This window comes from Sceloporus occidentalis, unplaced genomic scaffold (assembly GCF_023333645.1).
Source record: "Sceloporus occidentalis isolate IW3139 unplaced genomic scaffold, rSceOcc1.0.p SCAF_6, whole genome shotgun sequence".
Lineage (NCBI taxonomy): Eukaryota > Metazoa > Chordata > Lepidosauria > Squamata > Phrynosomatidae > Sceloporus > Sceloporus occidentalis.
The window spans coordinates 32,834,603-32,847,480 of NW_028316986.1; the positions used below are offsets into that span (position 1 = coordinate 32,834,603).

General features: G+C 44.2%; 1 protein-coding gene across 3 annotated transcripts in view; it reads right to left on the reverse strand.

Moving 5' to 3' along the window:
• LOC149310581 (voltage-gated delayed rectifier potassium channel KCNH1) overlaps window positions 1-11,795 on the reverse strand; it is a 346,345-nt gene extending 334,550 nt beyond the window's left edge. For all 3 annotated transcript variants that reach the window (XR_016281686.1, XR_016281687.1, XM_089529247.1), the window contains exon 1: window positions 11,667-11,795. Coding sequence is in view for 1 of the 3 variants with exons in the window: in XM_089529247.1 (XP_089385373.1) it covers window positions 11,667-11,739 (73 nt within the window). In the remaining 2 variants the exon portion in view is untranslated. The remainder of the gene's footprint in view (window positions 1-11,666) is intronic.
• Between the last annotated feature and the right edge of the window lie 1,083 nt (window positions 11,796-12,878).

Sequence of the window (12,878 nt, forward strand, 5' to 3'; positions counted from 1 at the left end):
ATTGATTCCTATAAAGAATGTATTTTAATAAGAAATGGCAGTTATTCAGAAAGTTGGTCATACTCTAGAGAAATCCAGAATTCTCAAAGATTATCTATCACTAAAACCTGTTAATACAGATCTCTGATAAATGTACAAACCTGAAAATTAAGAAGAGCTTATTTGTGTGAGAGAGCATATGTGTCTTCATATCACCTGTTGATTTATGTTGACCCCATGCATTTTATAGGGTTTCTTAGACAGGGAATACTCAGAGATGATTTTGCCAGCTCTTCCTCTGAAATGTTGCCTATTCGTTGGCAGTCTCTAACCAAGTACTAACCAGAGCTGGCCTTGCTTAGCTTCTAAAATCAAATGGATGTGGTGCCTTAGTATTTAGACCAGGTCAAGAGCTTGTTTACTCACATATAATTTGGAAACTGTAACTTTAGAAACAGAAATAAAATCCTATTATTCTTTTGTAATCATTGTCTGCTTTTTTATGTGTGCTTCTTCCCTCTTCTGCAACTAATTAACAAACGTATACATAAAAAACTAAGGAATTCTAAGACATGTAGTTCTGGAGCTTGATTTTAAACATGAAAGGTCTGTGGCTCAGCTCAATTGCATTCACAACTGATCTAGAAGAGCAATCCCATGTATTCAGAAAAGGAGTTGGGTGGCACGTGAGGATTGTAGGGAGTCTGCATTTGCTATACTTTAATGATTTAGTCATAGTGAGTATTGATTTTGTGATTATGGGACTCTGAACATGCTCAAATGCACTCCTTTTTATGTAAGATTACTTCACATTATGTTTCATAAAAGGTAGCATGACATGAAGGGTCAGAAAAGACATCATGACCCATGAAGGCTGGGAAGCCAAGATCATTTCCTCCTTCCATTTCTGGTGGCAGACTAGAAGTCTGCAGTTTCATCCACAACTTTTTGTGTATTGTGTGTGCATGCATGGGTAGGTGATTTCTTTCTATAGGGAAAGGGAGGTTTCTTCTTTTACTTTTTGTAACAGGCACTGGGGCTCAGAGTTTTAGAGGATCTTCTTTGTGGTGTGGACAGAAATTGTCCCACAAGGTGAAAGCCACTCCTCAAACTTAAAATTTCTGAAGGAAAGCTATCTCATAGACTTTCTGCCATAAAATTGGCATAGACTAAGCACAAAATGCTACAATGCCAAGTTTCAGGTCAATCCTTTGAGACATTTTGTAAAGAAGAGCCAAAAAACATAGTTGCCTTCTCCCATCCCCTTATTTCTAGTTACAGCCACAGAAAGCTTTAGTGATAGAAATTCTTTGAGATTTCTGGACTTTCTTTTTAGAGTATTGCCATATTTCTGAATTAATAACTGTCATTTCTTATTCATCTACTCATCCCAGTTTTGATATAGGCCAACAACTATGGCTGTATAATACACAATGGTTGAAATCCTGTTCAGTGCCCACACTAATATAGGCAATGGCATGGGAGTGGCAGGGAGAAAATGGCCACAGTTGCAGCAGCTATGAATGAAATAAGGGAAAGCCATCATTCCTAGTAAGGAAATGCAGAGAAAGAATTATCTTGCTTTTTTACCTTCCTTAATATAATACAGCTTTCCCCAATGTGGTGCCCTCCAGATAAACTGGACTACTATCAGTATGGTAGGAGTAGTCCAACTCCCTGGAAGGCTTCAGGATAGGGAATGCTAAATGCATGAACTGAAAAGAATGCAGAGTTCAGCACAGTTGCCATCATTTTCCATTTTGAGGGGACTTTTTCCTAAGGAAAAAGAGGTGTAATTCTCCATCAACTAATAACACCATCACTAGATGACCATTTTGGGCAGGGCTGGTCCAGGATATTTTGCTACCTGAAACAAAGGACAATGGCATCCCCTTGCAGAACTGGCTGTAGCACCATCCTATGGAATTCTCAGATTTGTAGTTTTACAGGGACTTTAGTCAAAGAGTGCTGGTGTCTCACAAAACTACAAATCTCAGGATTCTGTAAGATGGAGTCATGACACTTAAAGTGGTGTCAAACTGCATTGTTTCTACATTGTAGACACACCACTAGTTAGTCTCAAAGAGAGCTCTTTTCATATTGATCTAAGCTAACACAACTATATCACTGAATAGGATTTAACAGTTCTTCTTGCCCTTATGATCTGAAAGCCACTAGGGAAGATCTGTTTATTTAAAAATAAACTTTAAAAAAAGAAATTGAACAAATTTCTACAACCATAAAAGACTGTTTTAATGTGTTTATGACTATTCTTCAAAGCAGAATAATTGATGTTTAACTAAAGTGCATATGGGAACAATTGAAAACAAGTAAGCTATCCTTTGGTTATGTCTGGTTATCCCTCCCTAACAGTAAAAATATTGAATGTGGATCTTGATGTAAGTAATATATGTAGGTTATATATTTGTGGAGAAATATCAAGCACAGAGAAAGGTTCAGAAGAGAAGAATAAGTGTGTTCATTGTCCATGGAGGTGGAGGCTGGGAAAGTAGAATGGAGTACATCTTATTCTGGCCAGGAAATTATTGCAGTTGCAGTCTGCTCTCATTTTAAAGATTCAGCATCTCCTAAACATGTAGGGTGTTTGGCTACAGTTTCATGCACAGACAGGCTATATTTACTGTGCTTGCTTCTGTCCTTTATTTTGTTTTCCTATGTCCTTGCCATTCCTTGCTTTGCACACAATGGCCTGTCCTATGTTGTGCCACAACAGTCTTGTATAAGGCTATCATGATAATTAAAGTTTAAAATTTTCCTTTCCCATAGTTTAGCAAAGATAGCTTGTTTTAGTATAAACTAATATGCAGGATTGTCTTATGTGTACAATACCATCAATGTACTTTCAGGAATTTTATAAACAAAAATACAAGTTCCCCCACACCCATGTAAAACCTATAATCTAGAAGTCCAATAATGAGGAAAACACCAAAGAGAGAAAGCAAGATGAATGCAAGCAACTGCATGCTTTGGACTAGGTCAGAGGTTCCCCAGTTTTGATCCTCCAGATGTTCTGGACTTTAGCTACCAGAATTCCTTATTACTGGCCAAGCTGGCTGGCTAGGGGTTCTGGCTGGAGGTTCTGGGACCTGAAGTCTTTATGTTGAATTGGATGTGCCTTCTCTATGTTGAATTCCCAAACTTTTGGCTTCCAGGTGTTTTAGCACACCAGGAGGACCAAAGTTTGGGAATCACTCATCTAGGTACACATGAATGGGAATGATGGAAGTAGTAGTCTGACAAATCTGGCAGACAGAAGATTGGTGAATGCTGGCTTAGGCCAAAAGCTCTATCGATGGAGGTTTTGATGAGCAGCTGGAAGCACCACACAGGTCTTCCAGGTGGATATTCAAGCCATAAGGGATAGAGTAATTTCAGATAGAGAAGGACAAAAAGAAAGCCATAAAGCTTGGTTTTCAAGGCTTTTTCATGTTTTACTGTTGGAAGTACCAACAGTACCAAGGGGGTGGTATTATGGCAGCAAGGTTGGTATATTCCCACAGCCAATTGCAGGAATACTCTTATATATGCAGAAGGTCCCAAATTCAGTCTTCAGTAACTCCACATGGATTAAGACTTTGGACAATGAAGAAATCAAAATAATTAAAGATTTCCCATACCTTGGATCAGACACTGATCAGAAAGGAGACTGCAGTCAAGAAAACAGAAGAAGACTAGGAATGGAAAGGGAAGTGATGGAAGAATAGATAAGATCCTATAGAGTAAAGCTATACAAGAGATCACTAAAGTTAGAATCATCCAATCCATTGTATGCCCCATCACCATGTATGGATGTGAGAGCTGGACAGTGAAGAAAGTGTAGATATTTGAGATGTGGTTCTGGAGAAGAGTGCTGAGAACACCATGGACAGCCTAAAAAAAGACATATGGGTCCTTATACAGATGAAGCCTAAATTCTCACTGGATGCCAAGATGATGAAACTGAGGCTGCCATACTTCAGCCACATCATGAGAAGGCATAACACACTAGAAAGACAATAATGCTAAGAAAGGTAGTACAGTATTCAGTAGAAAGAGAGAAAGATTGCATGCCAGATGGACAGATTCAATTTGAGGGCTTGTGGGCCTGAATCTACAAGACCTAAGCAGAGAAGCAAAGGACAGGGGAGCTTGAAGATGTCTCATTTACAGGGGTCACCACAAGTTGAGGTTAACTTGAGGGCAAATAACTACTACAACAACAAACAGTTCCATTAAAGCTTGGGTTAAAGCCAGAGCAGATTCACAACCCCATGAACAAGAAAGGTGACACAGTGTGGTAGGTAATGGGAAACATTTCTACAGAAGGTCCTAGCCACTGACAAAACAGTCAAGAAAGAGGAGCAGTTCCAGTGTGACTTGCCAGAAGGCAGTGTGTCCTGTGTGTACTCCACCTTCACCTCACAGCACCAGCCCAAGATATTTTTCTGCCTGAGGCTAAAGTCAAGATATCATCTCTCACACACATCTATTCAACATACAAAAGGCAACTGAACTGACAATTCTTTCATCACTAATGTAAGGGAATAATCTTCCACTGTACCTGAGGACAGCAAATTAGTTTATGGGCAGACAGCAAATTGTGTTTTACTGACATTCTAACAACTTGCCACTTCTTTGTGAATCCCAGCATCTGTCACCTGTGGCAGCTGCCTCACCGTTCCTAAATGGTAGGGCTGGCTCTGACAACCTATGCTCAGTCAATAGACCACCTACAGGGAACCCTCATATATACAGTTGTTTGCACAGATGGCTTTCTATCTGCAGCCAAGTCAAAAACTTGACTTTCAGTTTAATCAACAAATTAACTATGTGGAAGAACAGCTCTGAAAAGGCTCTGGTAGATAAATAGCTTGGGAAAGTTACTTTTTGAGCCCAGAAATTTGTTGTAATGGTTGTGTGCCCCCAAGTCATTTCTAGCTTATAACAATCCTAAGGTGAACCTATCACAGGGTTTTCTTGGCCAAAATTGTTCAGAGGGGGGGGGGGGGTTGTCATTGGCCTCCTCTGAGACTAAGAGTGTGATTCACCCAGTGAGTTTCTGTGGTTGAGCAGGGATTTGAATCCTGGGTGTTTATCACACTGAGGTTTTTGCAGCTCAGATCTGGGGTGACTCCTGGTTCAGCTATGCGAATTCATGTTATAAAGTGAGTGTTTTATCACACCTGGTTGCCCTTCCGTTGCCCTTCTGAATCGGGGGAATCGAATTCAAGGCAAGTTATGTGATGCGGATTCAAGCAAAGCAGAGTGAGTGCAAATTGTATTACCACACCGGTGGGATTCAACGATTCGAATTGGCACCCTTGCGCATGCTCAGTGGGGGTCTGAATGCATCATGACCTTGTACGTTTTCGGGGTGAAAAGGGACGCAAGTTCTTGTCCCCTGTTTCGTGTAATTGTGTGACTGCATGAATATTTGCCTTCTAAATATTTGTGTCTTTTTCATCCCACTTTTTTATTTTCCCTTCCATTTCAGCAATTTCAACAGATAGATAGATAGATAGATAGATAGATAGATAGATCTGTATATTCACATTCACGCACATACACACATATATATATTCCCAAAAGATGAGTTGCCCTGAAAGTGAAAGGACCGCCAAAAAGAAATGGGGGAAAGTTGCAGCACTGCATCATGGGAAATTTGCAAATCGGGGAGTTTGCAGTGATGTACCAGAGCAGAAGCAAAGTTGCATTCCACACCAGACCAATTCAGAGTGAAATCGAAGTGAGCATGAAAGCAAATTCTGTGAATTCAATTCACTTTTTTCTGAATTCATCAAAATGAGGAGTCACTTTGGATTCGCTGCAGAAGCACCACAGAAGGAGCGCCCACAGAAAGGAATCATGTCTGATAAAGCATTCACGTTATAATGTGAATTCTCATCATTGGACCCGCAGTCATGTTGGATCTGAGCTGCAAAAACCTGCAAAAACCTCCATGTGATAAGGCTCCTAGTCTTCCAAAGTCTAACACTCAAACCACTATGCCACACAGCCTCCCCATATTCTTGTTAGTGGGATCAGAAAGTGGCTGCACTTTTACCTGGGTCATAGAATGGTGATGAGGGAGGGCAGACAAACTGTGACAGCTCTGATCAGTCTATTTCACCAATACCTTACAGTGCCTATAACCTTCTTCCTCTTGCAACTACCACCTACAAGATACTGGCTGGGAAATTCTGGGAGTTGCATCCAAAAAGCAACTTGCCCAAGATGCCCCAGGAAGCTACTCAGTGCACATAACAAAGAGACAGTGCCCTCCCTCCGTAACTGTCATTCTTGGGCCTGTGAAGGAGAGAACAGGCTGGCCTGAAGAGACAGTGCCCTCCCTCCATAACTGTCATCCTTGGGCCTGTGAGGGAGAGAACAGGCTAGCCTGAAGACACAGTATTCTTGACTGTATATTATATTGTAACATGTTTAAAATGTATATTCCCTTTGAACTTGGAAACCGCTTTGATCTCCCAGGAAAAGCGGTATAGAAATAAATATTTTATTTTTTATTATTATTACTCTTGCATTAACCTCCAGGTAACTCTAGTATAAACTGGTCTCATAAGTTTTATCCTGAGAAACAGTATTTCAGGATACTTGCTGCAAAAGATATTCTGATCTGCTAGGTCTGTTAAGTTTGCTGAAAACATCATACACAAAGCAGGACTGGTCTCAGACCAAGGAGGTGTGAAAATTGGAGGAAGGAACATTAAGATATGCAGATGACACCATACTAATAGCAGAAAACCGCAAAGACCTGGAACAATTGCAAAAGAAAGACAAGAAAGAAAGTGTTAAGACAGGTTTAATGCTAAACATTCAGAAAACAAAAATAATGATCAAGCGTCAATGGCAACAATAAAGAAATTGAAATACAGGTAGTTAAAGATTCCTCATGCCTTCAAGAAATCAGAAGACTAGGATTAGGAAGAGAAGCTATGCAAGAACTAAGCAAGATCTTCAAGTACAAAGACTTGGATAGTGAACACTAAAATGAACACTAAAGTCAGGATTATCCATGCCATTGTATTTCCCATCTCTATGTTTGGGTGTAAGAGCTGGATGGTAAACAAAGCGGGTAGAAAGAAAATCAACTAATTTGAGATGTGTTGCTGGAGAAGAGTGCTATGAATACTGTGGACAGCCAAAAAAACAAATAAATGGGTCCTAGAACAAATCATGCCTGAGCTTTCTCCCTGGAGGCCAGAATGACTAGAGTGAGGCTGTCATATTTTGGACACATCATGAGAAGGGATGACCTACCAAAAAAGACAATAATTCTAGATAAGGTAGAAGGCAGTAGGAAAAGATGAAGACCATATTACAGATGGATAGATCTGACACAGTCCTGAGCCTACAAGAACAAAAGAGGGCTATTGAGGTTAGGGCATCTTGGAGATGTCTCATTCATAGGGTCACCATAAGTTAAGGACAATGTGAGGCCAGTTAATACAGAGAAAGAGAGGTCTGTTGTCTTTTAAGTACTGTACTACAAGAAAGCATACATGAAATTAGAACCTATTCAGCAGGGTCAAGACATTTTGCTGCCGGAGGCAAATTAGTCACCAACATCCTTGACATCAAGGTGAATAGTATTCAAAGTCAGCCAAATTATATTGCCACCTAAGGCAGAAAGTCCCACACATGCTTCTTTGCCTATCTGGCAGCAAAAATACAACCATAACAAAATTAAATAATGGGTTGCTGTCTTTTCAATTTGCAGCTCTTTTGGACAACAACTTAAAACTAGATACTGGAGATGACTGCATCACCCTCGCTAATGGGAAGACCAGTTCTGCCATTTCAGGACTGTGCAGCAGCCAGTGAATAATGCTGATGATGGGCAATGAGATTTGTCCCAGGTTTACAGGGAAGGGAAGAATCAAAGGGAACCAAGAAGCCAATTACCACTGAAAGCTTTCTTCAAAATGGCATTTCAATGACAATATTATTCAGATACCAAAAACAGGTGCTAGGAAGTTGGGGGTTCGGGTTTATTTGGTTTTTTAAAATGGAAATAATTGGTGCTGACTGAATGGCATGCTCATCTTACAATGGTAAAATAAATTGAGGAAAGAAAATCTCGAGCTGTTACAGAGTTAATGACAAATGACACTTCTGCTCCTCTCCCAAGGAAAAAAACAACCTTTCACTTGGAAAGATACAATGGGGTCAGAGAGAGCTAACTTGAATTTTAAAAATGACACATCAAGATGTTCTAATGTCAGCGATAACATTTTGTGGGGAGAACACCATCAAAAGGCTATTTCCTCAACAAAGTCACCTTTTAAAAAAGACGGCAAAGCATTTATGGAAGTTATTAAAGTAGTATATCTGCCTTATCATCCTGTTGTAGAATTTTTCTCCCCCAGCAAATTCAGTGGCAGCCTGCCTTCCCAATTTGGACTGCAGCCCTGCATCTCTCTCATCAATAGTGGTGCCAATAACCGTTGTTCATTCAAGTAGCTGCAGTTAATCAAAATGAAAGGAAAGAAGGAAGGAAGGAAGGAAGGAAGGAACTGGGTCATATGCCTTTGAACATTTAGCACTGCAACTAGCTCTAAAGCGAGCAAAGGTGGAGGAGCAAGGGGTTCCTGTACCTTTAAGAGTCCTATAGAAGAAGATATTTGGACAGCTTGTCTTGCAGGGGTGGTAGAACCGGAACCTGCTGCAATTTTCTATTCCCAGAGCAGTTAAAAGTGCAGGATCCTAGTCTCCCACATGTTTCACACTTTGCAACACACAACCCTTGGGCCCTGCTGTTGTGAAGACCATAGAAAATTGGGGTACAAATCCTTTTAATAAGCAAATAAACAAGCCCAGACCTTTGCAGAAACAGGCACTCTACACTTGATAAGGGATCAGGCTGAAAATCAGTTTAACTCAGTTGACTCAGTAGATCATACTAGTGCAAATGAGGCTTTAAGGTTCACATTTTGGTCCAAAACACACTGCAGAAATAATAATCCAGTTTGAGACCACTTTAGCTGCCCTGGCTCAGTGCTAGGGAATCCTGGGAATTGTACTTTATTGTACCACCAGAGAAGGCTAAATGTTTTACAAAAACACACAGTTCCCCAAATTCCCTAACACTGAGCCAGGGCAGTTAAAGCAGTCTCAAACTGGATTATGTCTGCAGAGTGTTTTTGGACCTCAGTCGTATGTAGACTTTTCCATTTGTGTGAAAGGGCTGGGGGGAAATAGAGAGACACATTAGAGACTCAAGTGTGTGTCTGTATGTCCCAACCCTCTCCACCTTTGGGCTTTGTTTATCAAAGCAAAGCACAAGTTGTTTGTCTGGAAGTGCAAGTGTGCTATTACGGCATTTTCAAAACAACAACACCAACAACACTATTCTTAACAAATAATAATGATCAGAAATGTCTGCAGTCCAGAACTTGGTAGCCCTTCAACTGGAAATAAATATTTGCTTTCATGTCCAAATCGCCTCCGCTCCCCCCGAAACATGATTTCCCCTAAGACCAAACAGACACGGTTTAGAAAATGTGCTGGATTCTGTAGTCTGGAGATGTAAAATTGGCAACCTTCTTCTTGCATAACAGCGCAAGGGGATAAAGACAGAGAGGGAAAGGCCTGCCAGAAATTAATAGTCGTCCATCATTACTCTTGACATGGTCCTTGTTCACTTTTGAGAGTGTTCCCAGCTTGGGCTAGGAAGGGACCTCTTTTTCTAGGAACCTGGACTGCAGAAGTGTCTGCCTTCCTCTTCCTCCTCCTCCTTCTTTTAAAGCAGCCAAACCAAAACCTAGAAAATCCCACTACAGCATCCAAAGGGGACAAACTAAAAAAAAATAAAATGGGCACAACCCAAAACCCATGGTTCATTTTAATCTCTCCAAAATGTCAGCATGGGCATGTGTGGTTTCTTTTTTAGGGGGTGTTGTTCTCCTTATTGGCAGCTGCAGGGGATGGGCAGCCCTGGCCGAGAGCCTTCCTCCCTCCCCCCCCCCCCACTGGCTCCTTGCTAAGGATCTCCCTCCAGCCTCTGCAAAGAGCCCAGGTCTGCATAGCACCAAAAGCAACGTGGGAAGGGAAAGCCAAGGGAGGGGAGGGGAAAGCTTCTGTTGGAAAGGGGCTGAGAGGAGACAAAAGGAGGGGCTCCCATGGGGTCCCAAGGCTGGCTCCAGAGGAGGGGGGTTTCCTTTTTCTGAAGAAACTGGATTTACTCCTGGAGGGGCTGGGATGGGGTCCTAAAGCAGACTCCAAGGCAGAGGGGTTTGTGTGTTTGTGAGTGTCCCTTTCTCCAGAGGGTGAGGAGATGCTGGGATGGGTCCCAATGCAGGCTCCTGGGGACTGGGAGGGGGATCTGTGTGTGTCTGTGTCCCTTTCGCTGGGGAAACCCAGGAGATGAGTCCCACTGCAGGCTCCTGGCGGGGGATAGCGCTCTCTCGCTCTCGCTCTCGCTCTCGCTCTGCATGTATGTGTGTGTGTGTGTGTGTGTGTCCTTTTCTCTGGGGCAACCGAATGTACGCCTGGAAGTGCTGGGATGGGGTCTCAAGGCAGGCTCCAGGCTGTGTGTGTGTGTGTGTGTGTGTGTGTCCTTTCTCTAGGGAAACCTCGGGGGTGTTGGGATGGAGTCCGAATGCAGACTCCGATGGGGGGAGAGGGGCTCTGTGTGTGTCTGTGTGTTGGTGCCAATGTCCCAGTCTCAGAGAGATGTGTGTGTGTGTGTGTGTGTGTATCTCCCCCCCCCCAGGGACTCTGCATTCTGACCCCATCCCAGCAGCTCCTCGGTTTCCCCCAGAGGACACACAACCGAAGGCTTCCCCAAAGAAAGGGACACACAGAGGCACTAAATATACACAGACACACACATCCCCCACAGAGTCTTTCTTCGGACCCCTCCCAGGCCCCTCCCGGGGGTGTCAAGGCGAGGTGCCATTACCCCCCCCCGCAGACACACACACACACTTCACAAACCGAGGAGAGCTTCCAGAGGGACCCCCTTGGCCCCTTCAGGCCCATTTGGGGGGAGGCAGCCAAGAGGAGAGGGTTCCCTTCCCTGCCCCCCTTCAGGCCTCGACTTTCCCCAGGACTTTGAGGCGGGGACTCTCTCCCCCAAAAGCAAAGCGCCCGATAACTTCAGGAGGAGCCCCCCCAAAAACCCCTCAGCCCCCAAACCCTCCAGGTCCTCGCCCCCCCCCCCCCGTCGAAGCAGCAAAGTGGCCCCCTCCGCTCTTCCTAGCCAAGGAAGGACCCCCCATATTCCTCTTATCAGCTGCCCTCCCCGCCAAGGAGGACAGGGCCCCCCAAAATGGAGGACCTTCCAGGGGGGAAGGAGGACGACACACACACAGCCCAGCCCCACTGCTATAGAAACATCAACCTATGCTTCTTAGGGAGCCCCTCAAAAGGGAGGACCTTTGGGAAGAAGGTGGCAAGGGAGGGTAGGTCCCGGAAAAGGAGGACAGAGGCAAAATGGAGGACGGGGGGAAACAAATCCAGGAGGACCTGGAGCCAAGCAAGGCTCACAACACTCTCGGAATATGAAACCAAAGGGAGGACCTCTGAGTGCCTCTCCAAAGGGAATGCCTCCTGGCCAGAAGGTGGGAATGGAGGACATGGTCCTGAGAAAGGAGGACGGCCGTTCACCCTGGCTTAGGACCCACACACGCAACACACACAGACAGACATTGCCTCCCTCTTCTTACCGTTGGACCTCCGCACAATGTTCTCCAGGAAGGTATTCTGGGGAGCCACCAGCCCTCGCCTTCCCCCAGCCATAGTCAAGCGAGGGGGCTCTACCGGGGCTGGAGGGAGCTAAGCGCTGCTGGTGTCTCTCCTCCTCCTCTTCCACGATCCTCCTCCTCTTCTTCTTCTCCTCCTTCTCCTCCTCCTCTTCCTCCTTCCCTCTCTCTGCTCCTCATGGTCCCCTTTGCAGCATCCGCGCCTCCTCGCTTGCCACTCACTCGCTCCCTGCCGCTGCATCCCTGCCGCGACGCGCCACCCCGCGACGGAGAGTTGTCCGGCAGCGCCCTCTGCCGGTGGACCCGCGCCCTGCCGCCCTCCATCCAAGGGGTCTCTCCTGACTGGGATGCAAGGAGGCAAGCTCTGTTTTTTTAGGGACATCAGGAGGGTTTTTAGGAGGGGCTCGGTGTCGAGCGTTGGACTGCAGCGCCCCCGTTTGGAGGCCATGGGAAAGAGCAGCCAAGAAGTGTCATAGAATCGTAGAGCTGCAAGAGACCACAAGGGCCATCCAGTCCAACCCCCACCATGCAGGAACTCAACCAAAGCATCCCCAACAGATGGTCATCCAGTCGCCTCCAAAGAAGGAGACTCCACCACAATCCGAAAATGCAAGAAATTACATAGTAGATTATCACATGCAGGGACGAACACAGAGTCCATCCAAAAGAGAAAGCAGTATGAATGTGAATGAATTCATCACATGAGTATGTACCCATCAGCTTCTTGATTTTGAATTAGCGTGTTTGCACATGCGCAGGGAGGACAGGATCCCATGGCTAACAGTAATCCCATGGCCGAACTGGAGATGCATTTCATACTAACGCAAATGTGAATTGACTGTGAAAAGGATGTATAAATTCAATATTTTTCCTAATGGCCAGCTATTCTGGGGATGTCTCATAATTGTGTTTGGATTTCATTCATTTGTGTGAAAGCTTTTGAATCCCTGATTTACCCCTCATATTTTATATCAAAATGGTTGGGTGACTCTTATATGACGTCACTGTGGATGCCCTGATGCTGAAGTAGATCTTTGCGTGTAGGAGCTAGCAATAGGAGTTGCCTCAGGCTCCACCTAAAATGGATCAAGATACGCGAAACACACCTAGAGAGGATAAGGGGATCCTAGACAAAGGAGCTGGGATCAGGAGCTCTAACACAAAAAATACATAGGC